The sequence below is a fragment of the Callorhinus ursinus genome, unplaced genomic scaffold (genome assembly GCF_003265705.2).
Source record: "Callorhinus ursinus isolate GAN/ISIS: 27379988/994484 unplaced genomic scaffold, GSC_fseal_2.0 scaffold5, whole genome shotgun sequence".
Taxonomy (NCBI): domain Eukaryota; kingdom Metazoa; phylum Chordata; class Mammalia; order Carnivora; family Otariidae; genus Callorhinus; species Callorhinus ursinus.
In genome coordinates, this window is record NW_027397067.1 from 59,340,704 (window position 1) to 59,357,446 (window position 16,743).

Sequence of the window (16,743 nt, forward strand, 5' to 3'; positions counted from 1 at the left end):
AAAAAAAAAAAAAAAAGCCAGTCACTAACATTAAAAATTAGGAGATTTCACATCAAATTCCCTTTGTCCAGTTTTTTCTTGAAAACTGAAAATCTGCAACCCAAGTTGGCTTGGCAGTGCTCTCAGGGCTGAGGAAAGGCTACCTTGATACAGCCCTCGGGTTCCCAAGGTCTCCACCCGGCTGGCTCATCCACACAGGCTACTTGCCTGCATCCTTTGTGCAACGGAGTCTCTGGCCCCCGCTCTACCCTCACAGAGACGGGAGACCAAAAGGTGAGGGAGGGCTCCTAGTGCTGACTCGCTCTTCCTTCCCCTCAAACAATGGTAAATAGCTGATGGTTACAGAGTTCTTTCTGCATGGGATCCCGACAGTTCTGGGTGAGAACAAAGTATATTGGACTTTATCTGAAAAGTGGTCCCGACAGGAGGAGAATCAAGTTCTACATAAAGAAATCACATTGTTACTACCGCACTCTTATCTAGAGAATGTTGCTCCAGCTGTGAAAAAACCTTGTCACTATTAGGAAAGCCCCTGAAAGTCTCTACTCTGTTTTCAAAATAAGGGAGAAGAGAAAGAGCTAGGAAATAAATAAATAAATAAATGAAGGGGTTTGTTAATTTAGGCTCATAAAAATCAGAAGCGAAGATTGTGTAAGGAGGGTAGATACTAATTAATTTGAAATTTTCAAAACAAATTTTCTGAAGCAGTTAGCTAGTTAAATACTTTAAGAAGTCCTGTTCTTTGAGTGTTTTTCTTTCTGGCTACAAACCCTTGGGTGAATTTTCCCATGTCCTTCTCATACCTGCATTTCTTCTGCCTCGTTCCTCTTTCATTTAAAAAAAAAAAATGTTTTGTCTATTTATTCACGAGAGTCAGAGAGAGAGAGAGAGAGAGAGACAGAGAGAGAGGCAGGCTCCCCGCAGAGCAGGGAGCCCGACGCGGGGCTCGATCCCAGGACCCTGGGACCATGACCTGAACCGGAGGCAGACGCTCAGCCATCTGAGCCACCCAGGGGCCCCTGCCTCGTCCCTCTTTCAAAACCATCCTTTAGGAAACCTCCTCTGATTAATCTCATTTAAGCAAATAAACGAGGGATGTAATATATTAATATAAACTTCTTGAGATTATTACCAGGATCTTCACATCATATGTGGGTACACTGAATTGAATCAAAGTTAAGGTTCAAAAGCAGGAGTTTTTTTACATATTGTAACATAATCATTACCCAATACTTAACACTCGATACTTAACACTCAATAAATGTTTTTTGAAATAAACATTTTTTTATTGTTAATCTTCCTCAAGAAACTAGTTATTTTTTTTTCTTTTACACAAGGTCTATCAATAAGAGATTGGTTAAAGGAAAAAAAAAAAGCAAAACAAAACAAGTTGAGAGAATCCAGGCCTTTTCAATCTTAGTCATATTTTTGAAAATGGTGATTTGATTTCACCATCTCAATTCATCAGAGCCTGTCTATATGTTACAATGGTCTGTATTTCCTATTGCTACGTGGATGAAAATGAATCCATATAAACCATACCAACGCCATTATATATAACTGGTGGTAAAACTTTATTATTCAAGTTTAGATGTAACAGACATCTTTGCTGCCTGAAGATTGTTTGCATAAGAAATACACCAAGAACATGTTTGTGAGTAGAAATGAACATGCACTATGAAAACAAAATTAAATAAAACAAAAAAAAATATTCCATGTGTTGTAAGAACAGAACTATTATAGCCAACATTCTAATATTCAAATCAGGACTACAAATTGAATATTTTCTTAGCAACATGAAATCATTCCATATGAAAGACATTTTCTGCTGGTGAATATTGCTGTAAGTTAATTTTACATTGGCATTTTGAGATGTTTCCCAACCCCATCCCACCCCCCAATTATCCACGTTGTCAAATAGCCCGCCCTAAGGAATTTGGCAATTCTTATTGTGATATTTGCCTTGTTGGTAGCCATTAAGAAACTATCGTTTTATCAGCCTTGTAATAGTTTTGCCTCTTCATAGTCAACACTATAGGCTGTCTAGTATGATATTTACAGCTCATCTTTAACAAAAATGACCCCAACCTTTCCTGGCCCTTGGGAACTGAGAGTTTAAATAAGCCCCTTGGCCATATAATAATACTTGGCACTCCCATGGTGCCTTTCAACCAAGGATCTCAAAGTGCTTTACAAAACAAGTACTACATTACCATTATTATTATTATTATTATTATTATTATTAATATACTTTTTCCATTTTACAGGTGAGGAACCTGAGGAACGAAAAGAAAAAGTGATTTACTGCAGGTCATAAAATGAAAAACAACCAGGGGTAGAATCAGGATCCAGTTTTGGGACTTATGGGTCTTGAAGGACCATCTTCTCTGATGAAGGCTAAACGTTACTTCCACGTAAAGTTACTCTTGCTTTTCTCTGGTGTAGGACGGAGTGAGGCTTACAGCTCTACCTTTCCTTTCAAGAGAACAACAAATGAGCATACATTATCCGGTTTCCATGTGTGGATCAATGTTGAATTTCACATTTTCTTCATCCCTGACTTCACACACTTCCGCCCTAGCATCTTCCAGAGGTCCTAATTACTGCAAATAGTTGTGGACAATTTCTAAACAACTGTACCACTATCAGGAATGTGTCAATCAGCTGTCTATGACACAGTGATGGAAAACCAAAAGGAAGTGTTCTCCAAAGAAGCCATCCCTCTGTCCTTGGCTGGGTCTTTCTTTGGGAAAAAAAACACAGACCTTCAAAGTCCCAATGCATGTCTTTCTATCCTCTTCTCATTTACGGCTGCCTACTGATAGAATTCCACCTACTAGTACCTACCTTTGGTTAGCATATTTAGTTTCATATTCTGGTTGAATTTCAAATCCACCATTTTCTCCTGTGATCTAGGGATGGCCAGCAAGCTCTCACCTACTTGCTTACCAAAGATGCCTTGCATTTTTTTTTCTTTTTTTTGCCATGACCCTCAACCCAAAGACTGTGACCTCATGTAAACTTTAGGTAAAAGGCTGGCATACAGCACAGGAGCTGACCACCAGCTTCTTTCCTCCATGCTTCTACCACTGGATGACAGATATCTCCACTCTGGAGTTGCGGTTAACGTTCACTAACTAAACAGGCAGGCAGTTCAGAGGTCTCAGGACGGGTCACCTTGTGATGTTTTGCAGCCACACAGCAGAAGGCTAATAAGTATTTTAATAGCAGTATTGGTACTCTTCAATTTATTAAGAAAAATGTATATCCTCAGGCATTTAAAAATATATATACATTTAATATTTTTGGAGCTGTATTTGCATTGGATCATAATAGATTATGTGCACATGTGCAATCATAAACATAATGTGCTACCACAGGCTTCAACAAAGAGCTGTTAAAGATAATCACTTTTTTTTCTTCTTCTCATTAATATTACCTTAGAAAAGAATCCCCATGCTTGTTTTCTAAAATCTACCTTTACTAAAAGAGAACAGTTTAGAACAAAACATCACTATCTTAAAAGTTGATTTTTTAAAAGAACATCTCAATATGTCATGTAGAAAGAATGGGCACACTCTTTTCCTTTTGAACTACAGAGTTAACATGTTAAGGTTTAGAGCTCCATCCTTTCCTCATTCACTTAGAGTCCTGTAGTGTCGCTCAATCCACATCCTTCCAAGGTGGGCTGGCTCGTTATGATTTTTCTATCCCAAACAACAGTATGAATATATGGGTGAGGGAGGGAGAAAGAAAGAGTAAGAAAAGGAAGAATGAATGCATGAGCCGGTCCTGACCTAAAGTTTGACTCAAAGCTTGATTCAGAATAGAGACAAGTAATTTCAAAAGACTTACAGTTTTTCAATGGTATACAATTTTAGCTGGCATATAGTTTTCATCATAGGGGAAGCCTTTTCCAAGAGGGGAAATTCCTAAATCATCTTGAAAGTCCTTAAAAAAAAGGATAAGTACCTAAATAGCTCATTTAAAATCACAATTTAAGGCAAAATCATTCGGAAACCTTAAAGCCAGATAAAATAACAACCGTTTTTATAATATATTTTGAGAGCTGGAACAAAGGCTTTTGTAGGTCAAAAAGCAAAGGGTATTTTAGTGTTACAATAAATTTTCATCTTTTAAGAAAAGCCCAACCTCTTCTCCATCAAAACATGTATAACAATGAAAACAAAAATGAAAATAAAATAATCAATAATAAAGGAATATGGAATAAGATCTATTGTGTCAATGCTACCCAAGAATATTCTACTGAAAGTAGACTGACCATAAATATTCCAAGAATAGTGATATGTATTTTCCAACGCTAATCGTTACTACTACATCTGTCTGAGAAAACAAAAATCAGATAAAAAAAAAAAAAGAAAAAAGAAAAAGGAATACATGCCGAAAAGGAACAACCTATTTGTGTCTGACACACTGGAGAAATTGTTTATGGAGTAGTTTTGCCCAAAAAGTCATACCTGTAATATTGCCCAAGTTAACCAAACTTCTGGCATTTTGCTGATTTGAGCAGTTCATGTATAATGTTGCTTAAGGATTGCCACAGTGCACTTCGTTACTAGTCTTTTTACTAAGAAAATGAAATATTGTTTTGTTGTTTGGGACATCTCCTCTCTTTCTGAGATCTTTAACGGCCACCTCTCAAGTTTGCCTGTACATTCTGAGATGCACTCATCGAAATTCCTAAGAAAGATAAATCAGCATCACATAATTTGCATGTCAGAACTCCTCATACCACCTCTTTATTTCAGTTTATGTGAACAGAAGAGCTAGACAGGTGAGATCAGAATAGGGCCCTTTCAAAATGAAACTGAAGCTGAAGGCTTAGTCCTGATTTCTTTTTTCTCTCTTTCTCTCCTTTTTTTTTTGTTTTTTTGTTTGTTTTTTGTTTTTGTTTTTTTACATGAAAACAAAAATGCAAGAATGGAAATGACAACACATCAGAAAGACATTTTTAACTTCATTCACTACTACAGTCACAAACTGCTTGAACTCTACCTGCCATCCAACTTTAAGGAACAAAGACCTGGCACTGGGAAAAAGAAACAAAACCCAAACACAACAAAACAATACAAAGCAACTGGGAATTCGGTAAAACAGAGTGCAAACACGGCTACAGAACGCAATAAAAACACCAGTGCTGCGGGGGCCAGCAGCGCTTATCAAAATAATTTCTGAAATGTTTCATCCGAAACATAGACAAAGCAATAAAAAGAGGATATATGTTTATCACTTTAAGCATAACAATGTGACTTAAGAGCTTAAAAATTAAAAAAAAAAAAAAAGAAGTACTTGGAATGAATAGTGCTACCCTTTTTTTTCCTAAGTAGGCATAAAAATATTTTCATTTCCTTCTTGTTTTCCATACCATTATATCAAGAACTTCCATTTGTTTCATGTTACCGTTTACAACTTTAATGCACACACACACACACAAAAAAGGTATCTACCGCAATAGAAATAGTTGCTTCATTACCTTGTTTGCTACATTTGCAAATGTAAACAGCTAGGCAGAGCCAGAACTGACTCTAATGCATGATGGAATATCTTTGTTGCATACGTACACTGTAGAAAATAATTATTCAATATGTCAGGCACCATTATTTGAAATGTAATACATTAATATTTACTAGAAAAATAAGTTTTTTTTTCCTATTTGTTCTCCCAACTTCTTTAATGAAATAAGTTAATCTGACAGTGCATCCAGTAGCTTGTAATATCTTCTACATCTCCGTGGCAAAAAATAAACTACTGGTTGGGACAATATAATGCAAATTATTAAAGTCAGTCCTTGTACATACATCCTTGTAGCAAGCATTGAGGCTCGACTAACAGCACCTTTAACCAATTACTTAATGTTCAGTTATGTAGCCCTATTTCCCTGAGCAGTTATGCTGAGGAGCTTTCCCTTCATGGATAGTTTTACAAAGCCTTAAGTATTAAAAGTACTATGAAGATATACTTCTAAGAATCCTATTTAATGCTACTTAACTAAACCTGTATAAATCTAATGAAGGGAGTGACTGGTACATATACCGACTGTCAGTCTGTGGTAACGTAACCTTAGACGCTGCCTGGCCACAAAGTTTGGAACTTCTACTTAACCAAAAGAAAATAAATAATACAGCAGGTTACCTTGTGGAGAAATACCATGTATTCTAAACAAATTCAGCCCATGGTCTGAACTTTTGTATCCATCTAATCTTTTTGAACTGAGGGAGGGGGAATCCCTTTAGTTATAATGTGCCAAGTGAGATTGGTGACCAAGAGGAGGCTTAAAAGACAAATCCAAACCGCTTTATCACATACGAGAAAGAAACATCTGGCTAAGAAAAAAAAAAAAAAAAAAGACTACGTAAGCACTGAGGACACTGGGTTTTTTTTTTTTTTTAAATGCATCTATATTTGGACAAAATGAACCTAAATTGCAAACAAAAGGACTACTTTTGAAAGGAGTATTTGAACAGCTAAAGGACAAAAATATCAGAGAGGGTGTGCATGTGTATGTACAGGCAGGGCTGGCCAAAATCACCGCGCCCCTGGCTGTCACTTTCCTTGCTGCTCTCTCCCCAAGCCTAACCACAGCTCGCATTTCTAGGTCTGGGAAACATGGTCAATGAGAGGAGGTAAGAGGCGCCATTTTCCTTTCACTGCCCTGGAGATTTGATATCTCCTCATCTGCCTAGGATTTCGTGATACTTCTAACTTTAGGCAACAACTGCTGGGTTTATGAACAAATGGACCAATGGCCAGCCCAAAACTGTGTTAGCATCATAATATGTAAACCCTTTCAAATTCTAGATAGCTTTGATCTCTTTCTTTACAAACAGAATAATGAGAGTCTGGTGATACTTCTTATGGACCATTTCCACCGTACACATTTGCCAAGATGGTTTTTTGACTTAACTAGGTTCTAAAACATGACTATTTACCATCTTCCTTTTTTTTTTTTTCTTCTCACTGACCATTTGTCTCACTTTTTAATCTTGGTAACCTACTCATCAAAAGAAAGAATAAAAGAAGGGAATTTCATGTTGGATAAGGCAGGCTCTATGAAGTATTTTTTTAATAGGTCTTCATAAGACATTACAAGCTATTGAATTCCCATCAAGAAAACCTATTTCTATTTAATTGTGCTAAGTGCTAAGGTTTTACTCTTTAGGTTTTCCATTTTTTTCCACTTGTGCATTGTTCCTATGCAGGCCCCTCTGGATATGAGTTGTGAAGTCATATTTGTCCGTGCAAAGATGCTGGCATATGCTGCACTGGAAAGGTCCACTGTCACCATGGCAACTCATATGCAAAGCATACATCACTTCATCCAGAAAGACAATGCCACAGTGCACACATTTTGTTGAAAGTTCATCTTGAGTACTTCTATCAACTTTCTCTGTTTTTACTACATTCAAGGGACCTTCACTTTTTACATTTGATGGTGCCTTCGTTTTCTCCTTGGAGGCACCGTTTGCAGTTGGCCCAGGTCTGGAATGCTTGATCGCCAAATCTAGAGGAATGTCATTGTCTGATCCAACAGCTGAAAAATGAGGAGGCAGATTGAAGGTGGGATAAGGCACATAGTTTTGGCAAGGATTTGGTAGGCCAGGCACATGACTCAAGTAGTGCGGATTCCCAGGGACGGAGAGCTTATATTTACTCCAGAACCGCAACCAATCAGCTTCACTCTGGAAGTCATTATGTACAAAGGGAAGTCCGAAAAGGGGGTACTGGTACTTTTCAATGGGGCTGCCTGGTGGTGAATAGTTCGGGTGTTTCGCAGGTCTCATGTACTTTTCTATGGGACTGCCTCTCTCAGAACTTCCTTTCCCTTCTGACACGGATGAACTGTTTCCTGGGTCTCCAGTACTTTCCTGAGGACTTTTTATCTGAATGTGCAAAGGTTGCATCCTTTTGTGAATATCCAGAGTTTGGCTGACCAGGACCGGCTGCTGAGCAGAATGGCTTTTAGTCAATGAACCCTGGGCTTCGTATTTACTCAGGCTAGGGAGCGGGATTTCTCTCTGGTGACCTTCAGTTAAGTGATCCTCGGACCTCCTCTCTAAGGGGCTTCCATTGACCTGCTCCTCGCTGCCACCCCTCTGCTGTTTGTTGAGCTGCTCAGCCTGCAGTGCCTCTGGGTTAAGGCGCTTTCTTGTCCTTCTCCTAATAATCTGCTCACCGTTGTTTTGTTTAATGATGTTCAAAGGCCTGGGAGTCTGCAGAGAACACACGCACAATACATAAAAGGGAAACGTGAGAAAATACATCCAAGTGCATTAACAATTCCTCACAAATATGAACCATGTTTAAGTTCAAAGCAAGGGTAGATGCTATGTTAGAGGTTTACTAAATCTCCTCCTCTTGCCCTAAGCAGGATCAGAGGCAGTCACCAAAGCACACTATTTTAGCCTAATTAAATCATGTCCAACTTTGCGGGGAGGACTGAAAACTGTAATCTACTTAAAAACAGCTTTCCCAAACTCAACAGATTTTGGAACTGCATCACTTAGTGATAAAACTGTGTAGCAAGTTCCTTGAAGAAACATGATTTTTCTGCAGTGTTTGTCAACTTCTGAGTCATGCACTAGGATGTCAATACAGGAACACGGGAGCTAGGCTTTAATGACAACTGTGGTAAAATTGTACACTGCTACAGACTGAACTGGGTCCCCTCATTCGTATGTGGAAGCTCTACCCCACAGTGTGGCTGGATCTGGAGATCCGGTCTTTAGGAGGCAAATAAAGTTAGACGAGGACATAGAGAGAGGGAGGCATTCTCCAAGCCAGGAAGGGAGCTCTCCATCCAGAACCTGGCCACACTGGTACTCTGACCTCGGACCTCCAGCCTTGAGAACTGTGTGAAAATCTCTCCCGTGGTTTAAACCCCCTAAGTCTATGGCATTTTGTTACGGCAGCCTGAGCTGACGAATACGTGCATTCTTCTAAGTAACTGAAAATGTGAATATAAAGTATTAAATATCAGGGTATAAATAATCAAAGACAAATGAGCAGAATCATGAGGAAAGATATCAGGTAATCAAAGCCGTATCAGTGGGAGACTTTTTTTTTTCACCTCTCACTTTTATTTCTCCTTGTTTAATAGGATTTTATATAATCACTATGGAAAATTTTACTTAACAAGTAAAGCATTTGTTTTCTGATGAAAATCTAAATTCTTCTGTAGTTTTGGTCCAAATACCTGATACATCATTCTACTCCGTACTTAGTTAGAATGCTGACTTTCACTCAGCTTATTTTTTATTCAGCTTAAGCACTGTATGATGGGTAGTTATGTACATGTTCAACAGGCGTTTATACTATAGGACTAAAACCCATAGATAACACTATGCCAAAAACTTTACTTGCAGTGAGAGCTCTAACTTTGATTTATAAAATAAAAAGAATAAGTTTAATAAATTAACGCATATTTACAGGTTAAAATTTAGGAAACTCTTTAAAAGTGGGCTAAAACCGGATTTTTCTAAAAGATTACTGAAATCTTCAAGCAAATAATTTCTACATAGAATGTAAATATATGTATATATGTAATATGTAATTTGTGAATTATTCCTAGAAAGAATGCACCTTAATGCAAGAGAGACCTTTTATATCTTAAACAAAATATAAATATAAATCCTTTTTGGAATATTTCTATTGTCACAGAGGCATTTTGAAGGCAAGAAAGATAACACACTTGTCACTGACAATTCAATTATTGGTTTCAGAATGAAAATGCCACATCCCTTGGATATGCCATATTCATTTATTTTGTTCAGAATGTTCAGGCTTATAAAGAGCTCGTATTTGTATTATGAGAATATGCAGTATTTAATATCTATCTATAAGGAAACTGGAAATTTGCATTAATACCCTTTTAAAACTTTTATAACTTTTGTGACAGTCTTTGACATGAGATGTGAGCATAACCTTTATGCATTTAAATTTATGACGTAAAGAAACTCAAAACTGAATACATCTTGCCTCTGGAGAGACGAATATTAAAATAATTGTAAAAAAAAAGAGTTTACTTTATATCATAGTTGTTAAATTATCGTAACCTGGAAGAGCAGTAGTTTAATTAATTCTTGGCCTACGATTGGCCAGAGTTCAATTAAAATCATTAATGTCAGTACTCATTAAATGAAAGCTTATTGCTGTGCTAAAATGGTGAAGGGGAAGCAAAAGGAAGGTGATGTGGTGGTGGGGGGTAGAATCTGTTAGCTACACGTAATAACTAAGGTTTTACAGTTTACCACCAATTAGTATTGTTGGCAGCATGCATTTTTTAAAGAGTGCTTCAGTGGTCCATTTATGAGGACGTTTTGTCTAAAACTGTATTCCCTGTAGCTGTAATTTATTCATTGGCTGTGCTAAGAGCTATGGTAAAATGCCAAACAAAATGAAAAAGGCAGAGGGAAATGGATTTCTGTTTACTAAGTGGGGTATTCCTATTTTTAAAGGCAGCTCTTGTCAGCAGATAAACTTCCTAAAACTAAAATAAAATATCCTTCAGGACGTCAAATGCATATGGAGATGGGGGGAATTTGTGAGCTTAAACTTTATCAGAGGATTCTAACTAAAATCTGAGAAGAAAGTTCTGGAAGTATTTTGGTGAGCCACAGAAAGAAGCCAGAGAGAGAGTTTAAAACACAAAGCACCTTTGCACCTTACTCCACTGGGATGTGTGCCGTTGGGGCCCTGAGATACCTCACTTGAATATATCCCTCAGAAGAAGCGAAGAGATTGGCCTGGCATTCTCGGGTCCTAGTTCAAAACCACTCTTCTGAACGTGCCTGACTTCTAGCCCCCAAAGCAGCCAAGAGGACACTTGCAAGTTCTGAAGTTAAAGTGAACATAGCATTCTTTCCCTGCCCTGTGTTTTATGTGAAATAGGAGAGTCCTCTTTTCAAAACACTTTTTATGTATTTTCAAACTTTTAAGGTTTCTCCTTTCTGCCTAAATTAATTTCACGAAATTCTGATAACCATTAGTTCAACTATCTGTTATGGGAAGTTCCCAGAAATCAATCATTTTCCTCATTTATATCAAAAGAAGCATAATGCATTACTAATGATCTCAAATATATCTCCCCATAACATCTAAGGCTATTTCACCATAAATCACAGGTGCTCTCAAAGTGACTGTATTAAACTCTGCGGGAGCAGGCCTTGCAAGCCAGGGAATGGTACACATCCCACCACAGACCAGGCTGCTTTATAAAGCTTTTCCTCAAACAGTCTAACAAGCTCTTACCGAGTGAAGCTTCTGGTAGAGGCCACACGCATTGCATACATATCCGCCATTTGCATTCTTTCGCCAGAGAGAGGTCTTTGTGGTCAAGCAATTGGCACAAAAAACACCCGAGCCTCTACGCCTCTGAAACGGGGGGAAAAAAACACAAGGTCAGGGGTGAGTCACATGATCAGTGGAGTTAGACCAAATCAACCCAGGAGTTTTGTCTTCAGACTGGCAACAATGACAGTATAAAACCACACTGCCCATAATGAGGTCAGGTTCAATTGTGTTTAATAGGCACCACTGATTTTCATTATAATTAACCCTACAGTGATGGATGAGGTGTGTGCAACACCAAAGCCTTTTCACAGAAACAGCTTTAACTTTTTGAACTTTGGGTTTTGTGCCTTTAATGATGGCTCCTAAATGCTGAACCCTAAAGTATACCTTTTAAAAGTGTCACAACAAAAGTCACAAGACAGAATGTGGCAATATGTTTAATATACTTTAGCAAAGGGTTGGGCATAGGCTACCTGAGCTTTAAAAATATAGTCAAGCGTGGAAAAAAGGCGGCATGGAAACCATTTAAAATTAAGCCCGATTTGTGTCTTTTTGGGGGGCATTCATGTAACACAAGTATTAAGAGAATATCACAAACTCAATTCTAGTTTGGGGGGTTGCAATGGTAAACTTCGAAAGAGAACACTGTCTATTTCCCAAAGCCGAGGGGACCAGTCGGAACTTGCTGTCAACTCGAAGTACAGTATTACTGAGAGCGCTTAAGATGAGCCCGCTGAAGCCAGACAAGCTAGTCCCATCAATGGCTATTTATTTCATTTGCCTCAGACTTGGAAATCACAAGCGTTTCCGAATACAAATTGATTTTAGTGGGCTGAATTCTGTAATCACCAGATTCAAAAATAATCTAAGAATATTTAAAAGTAGATAATTAGTATTGCTTGTTCCATTCTTGCTATCAAGTAATGATTCCATTAAACCCATTGAAACAAAAGTCAGGCTGTGTTTGTAGGCGCAAATACTAACAGGCAGGAAATGAAATGCTCCTGCTGCAAGAAAAAAAAAAAAAAGACAGGCTGAATTGCAACTTCACTCTCCTTTCTCTAGGAAGCGAAGCCTTTAATGATAAAATATGCACGTTAGATAAGGAGTGCAAAAAATGTTGCTGGAACCCAATTTTATTATAAATTTAAAATTACAAATACCGTAAGTCAAAATTTCAGGGATTCATAAAATTTAGGCAATTTATTTAACTTGAGTCCATACTGTAGACCAGTGGTATCCCTGCCAAGAAAATACAATGGTTATAATTGTACTCTGATACATTTCAAATGGAAAGCTTTCTGCAGACATAATTTTGGCTTCAAGACTGGAACACTTTCTTGGCATTGAAAGGGCATTTGATTCATCGGGTGTTTCACAATGTATCACTAAAAAGACCTGGTGAGCAGCCAGTTCCCTATAGGGTAATTTTTCCATCCAGATGCAAGTGCTATCAGAGGCCCTCGTCAGCTAAACTAATTATGATCTTGCAATTGCTGATGCCTGCTCACTCTAACATTCGACATCCTCCATTAATCATCAATACAAGGAAAATGAATGAAACGTAAAGAAATGAGGGCTGGTAAGCTGCACAGCCATAAAAATCTGAAATGAGAGCAATAATTTAACAAGATCGGGGGAATGTTTTTAGTGCGCACAAAGTCAGGCTAACAATTGCCCTTTTCAACCAAGAACACGATTTCATTAGTGTAGCAGGTCGTGCTACTTTAGGTGATGTAATAAAAGCTAGATTTTTCACAAAGATAATCTCTGGCTCCCCTTTTAGTCCCTCTCCGCCCGAGTCAGGACCAGGAATGAATGCATCACGATTAGAGCAATGGCAAATGTTGGGTGTCAGTCCACAAGTCCCAGTTGGGACCTCCTGCAAGAGTAGAGACCACTCCCTCCTAAAAAATCAATGAACTATTAGATGCTATGTTTATCAAACATTCTGGGGCCCCCTTTATCTGAAGTAAGCTGGGGAGCCTAGTTAGGTTATAATTGTGAAACTTCCCTGGGGCCACGCCATCTTTTTCCTAGATCTAAATAACACGTTTGGCAAATAAACACCGACTTGATCCACATAAAGGCAATGTAAATGTCCATTTGGAAACTAACCCACATATATGGCTGAGGCTCAAATCTGAATGTGTAACCATTCACTCCAGCCTGCTTTTCTTTCCTTATGCCCTGGGTGCTTGACACAGCATGCCAAAGTGGGTGTAATCCTGGTTTCTGAGAGCGTTTCAATACTTGCACAATTTTGTGCTTAATTCTCTTGCAAAGAAAATGCCCTTCATTAGTTAGAGGGAAAGTCCTAAAATTATAGCACTGGTTTCCACAGGCATATCCTGCTTTAAGCAGCACTTAGGCTCCACTAAAGAGGTATATTTTGGGAAAACTACATCTTATTTTAAAGACATCAGGGGTACTCTGGATTCATTTACCCAGTCAGTATAGCATGGAGGCTAATAATCAGATTTAGGAGTCAGACTACTTGTATTCATAACATGTCTCTGCCTTTTGCCAGGTGCAACTTTAGGCAAGTTACTTAACCTCTCAAAGCTTCAATTTCCCCATCTTTAAAGTGTGAGCTGCTGTAATATGTGGGCAAATGGATGCAATTAAAAACAGTTCCAGGGATGTAGTAAATACTCAGTAAGTTAGCTATTTGTAAAAGGGATACAGTTATTTTTTTTGGTAAGAGAAATATACTTGGCTAGCTTTGTTTTCATCTCCTTAATCTATTTTTTGAGCATTATAGAGATGCTTAAGACATACAGTTGGATATTATCAAATGTATTTCATTTGTGTCAATCTTATCAAATCTGAGAATGGAAAGTTGAGTCAGAGTGAAATATATAGGTGTTCACACCTAGAATTCAATAGAGCGTACTTGTGTGGGGGTGGAAAGTAGGAGGGAGGTGAGAAATATTTCACATATTAACTCCCATCTAAACACATTTATCGCTTTGGTAAGCACTGTACCACTTTAGTTTTGGTGCATTTGGAATTTCTGGAAGCAGCAGAGAAGGTGGCCTATGTGGATAGTATCCTTAAACTGTGTGACCACAGAATCGTAACTATGCCACATCTCTCTCAACTACAACACAGATGAGAGCCCTGACCTGGTCACTCTGTGTGTAATGTAACCTGGCTGGACACAGTAAAGCATCTTTTTGAAGTTATCAACATCCTTAGCCCAATCACGTGTAGAGAAGCAGGTCTGTTGCCAAAGGAAGGCGGAATAGAAGTCTCTCTTGCCCCACTTTTTAAAAAACAAGCTTGGCCTTGTTAAAGAGAAAGAAAGGCACCGAAGACTTTATTTCATTCATGGTTTATCATGCATGACAGAGTTTTAAAATATTTTGTCATTCTCCTTTAGACTGTGTGTGTTAAGGACAGAAATCACGACTCTTAATGGTCATCAAATATTCTAAGTAACAAGCATCTAGGACAGTGCTCTGTCTTGAGAGACTAAACATTAATAAGGTTGAAAATAATCTACTGGAATTAAAAGAAAAGAAGGAATCTCACCTGCTATTATTTTTTATCATTGTCACTCCTATTTTTGAAAAATAGTTTTAAAAAAAAATTCCTTCTAAATGTCATCCATTTGGATTGACAAATTTACTTCCAGTTGGGCAAAGATGACTAATGATGTTGTAGAAAAGAAACAAGAGAAAAGAAAATCAAGACTGTTCCAATCCTACAATTCACACTTATTTTGGAGGAACAGTCGAAGCTAGGTACTTGCTAGATCCTGGCAATACAAAATCAGGTAGAACAAGACTCCAATTCTCCTTTATATACATCATTATGGTCATATGTTGTCGTTGGTTCTATATGTGCACACGTGTGTTTAAATAATAAGATTACTTCTCTTCTACAAGCTGTTTTTTTTTTTTAAATTTTATTATTTTTTTGAGAGAGAGAGAGAGAGCGGGGAAGGGAAGAGGGAGAAGGAGAGAGAGAATCTGGAGCAGACCCCCTGCTGAGCACGGAGCCAGACATGGGGCTCGATCCCACCACTCTGAGATTATGACCTGAGCCAAAACCAAGATCCAAAGCTTAACCAACTGAGCCCCCCAGGTGCCCCCAAACTGTTTAAAAGTTAATAATATTTTGTATCTCCATGACATTATGCAGGAGAGAGGAGAATCGAGTCACAAAGATAAGGTCCCTTCTGGAGAGTTCATGAGAGGAATCCGTAGGTAGGGGGTGACACCACTGGCGTACCTGAGGGGCATATTTAGCATGATTCTTACGCTCCTCTCAGGCTTGTATATCTGAAGCCACAGACCCACGGCATTCTCTGCCCTTGGACTTCTCCAAGTGCCCCTTCTACTTCTTTGTTGCCTTAACTAAGGAAAGAGTGAGGGGAGGTGGGCCCCAAACCCAAATCTACAAGAAAATCACCTCAAATGAAAATTTCTAAAGAGAAAATTCCAGAAGCAACAATTCAGGAACCTGTTTTTGTTTTTTTTTAACTTCAAGTTTTATAGCTTGCCTAGTAACTTTTAGGTCACATTTGTGTTGTCTCTACATAATTTCTGTTGGCTGATAATTTGCTGTGTGAAAAAGTAAGGGTGGTGATAGAAATGGTTAATTGCAAGGATTTTTGAGGCGAGCCAAAGGCTATCAAGTATTTTTCAGTGATAATTACTGAGAATTCTTGGGGATCATTTGTTTCCTTTCCACGTTTCAAATGTATTATGACCACCATATTCATTTTCAAAACAGCAATTTAAGTGATGAGTTTGGACAATCATCCATGTTAGGATTTGAAATAGAAAATGACATACACATCTTTTAATATAAGTACACTTTAAATCCAACATAATTTTTTCCCCCTGCTTTGAAGGGCAAGAAGTGTAATGACTAAAATAATGGATCAAACAAAAAAAAATTAATTTAGGTTCACAGCTAACCACTGTGCAGTATCACTATCATCAAATTTTTCTGAAAGCTTCTGGTTCAAATTTTCCTTTTAGGGGGCTTAATTCTTTAGTCAGTTATAGATCAGCGGGTTGAGCCTTGGCATATGTATTGGTGAACTCAGATGTGTCTTAAGAAAAAAAATGAAAAAAAAAGTTTTAATATTGGTTTAGCTGTTTCTATTACTTATATTATTATTTAAAAATCAGCCAAAAACAAACATTTGAATGTTTTCAAATTTCATTAACAAAGAACTGATTTCAATTGATTAATAAGAAATAAATTTGACTGAATTATTCCTTCAAGTGGCTTAACATTTAGAGACATGGATATTTATCTCCAAGAGATTAAAGTCTCCACTGGAAAAGGAGTTTGTGCAGAAATGATCCTTTATATTAGTGTTCTATGTATAAGAACTATACTGAAACCATGTAATTACATAACAAGCTTTGATAGGCAGAGTATTTACTCACATTTTTTATGGTTTTTATATCT

General features: G+C 37.8%; 1 protein-coding gene across 18 annotated transcripts in view; it reads right to left on the reverse strand.

The window, feature by feature from the left end:
• Positions 1-1,550: 1,550 nt before the first annotated feature.
• The window catches only part of TRPS1 (transcriptional repressor GATA binding 1), a 256,423-nt gene continuing 241,230 nt past the window's right edge, over positions 1,551-16,743 (reverse strand). For 14 of the 18 annotated variants that reach the window (XM_073893125.1, XM_073893130.1, XM_073893124.1 and 11 more), the window contains 2 exons: positions 11,269-11,391; positions 1,551-8,231 (listed from right to left, as the gene is read on the reverse strand). In XM_073893125.1, the coding sequence (XP_073749226.1) occupies positions 7,170-8,231; positions 11,269-11,391 (1,185 nt within the window). In that variant the 3' untranslated portion in view covers positions 1,551-7,169. The remainder of the gene's footprint in view (positions 8,232-11,268; positions 11,392-16,743) is intronic. The other 4 variants (XR_012378306.1, XR_012378304.1, XR_012378303.1 and 1 more) reach the window with 4 other exon arrangements.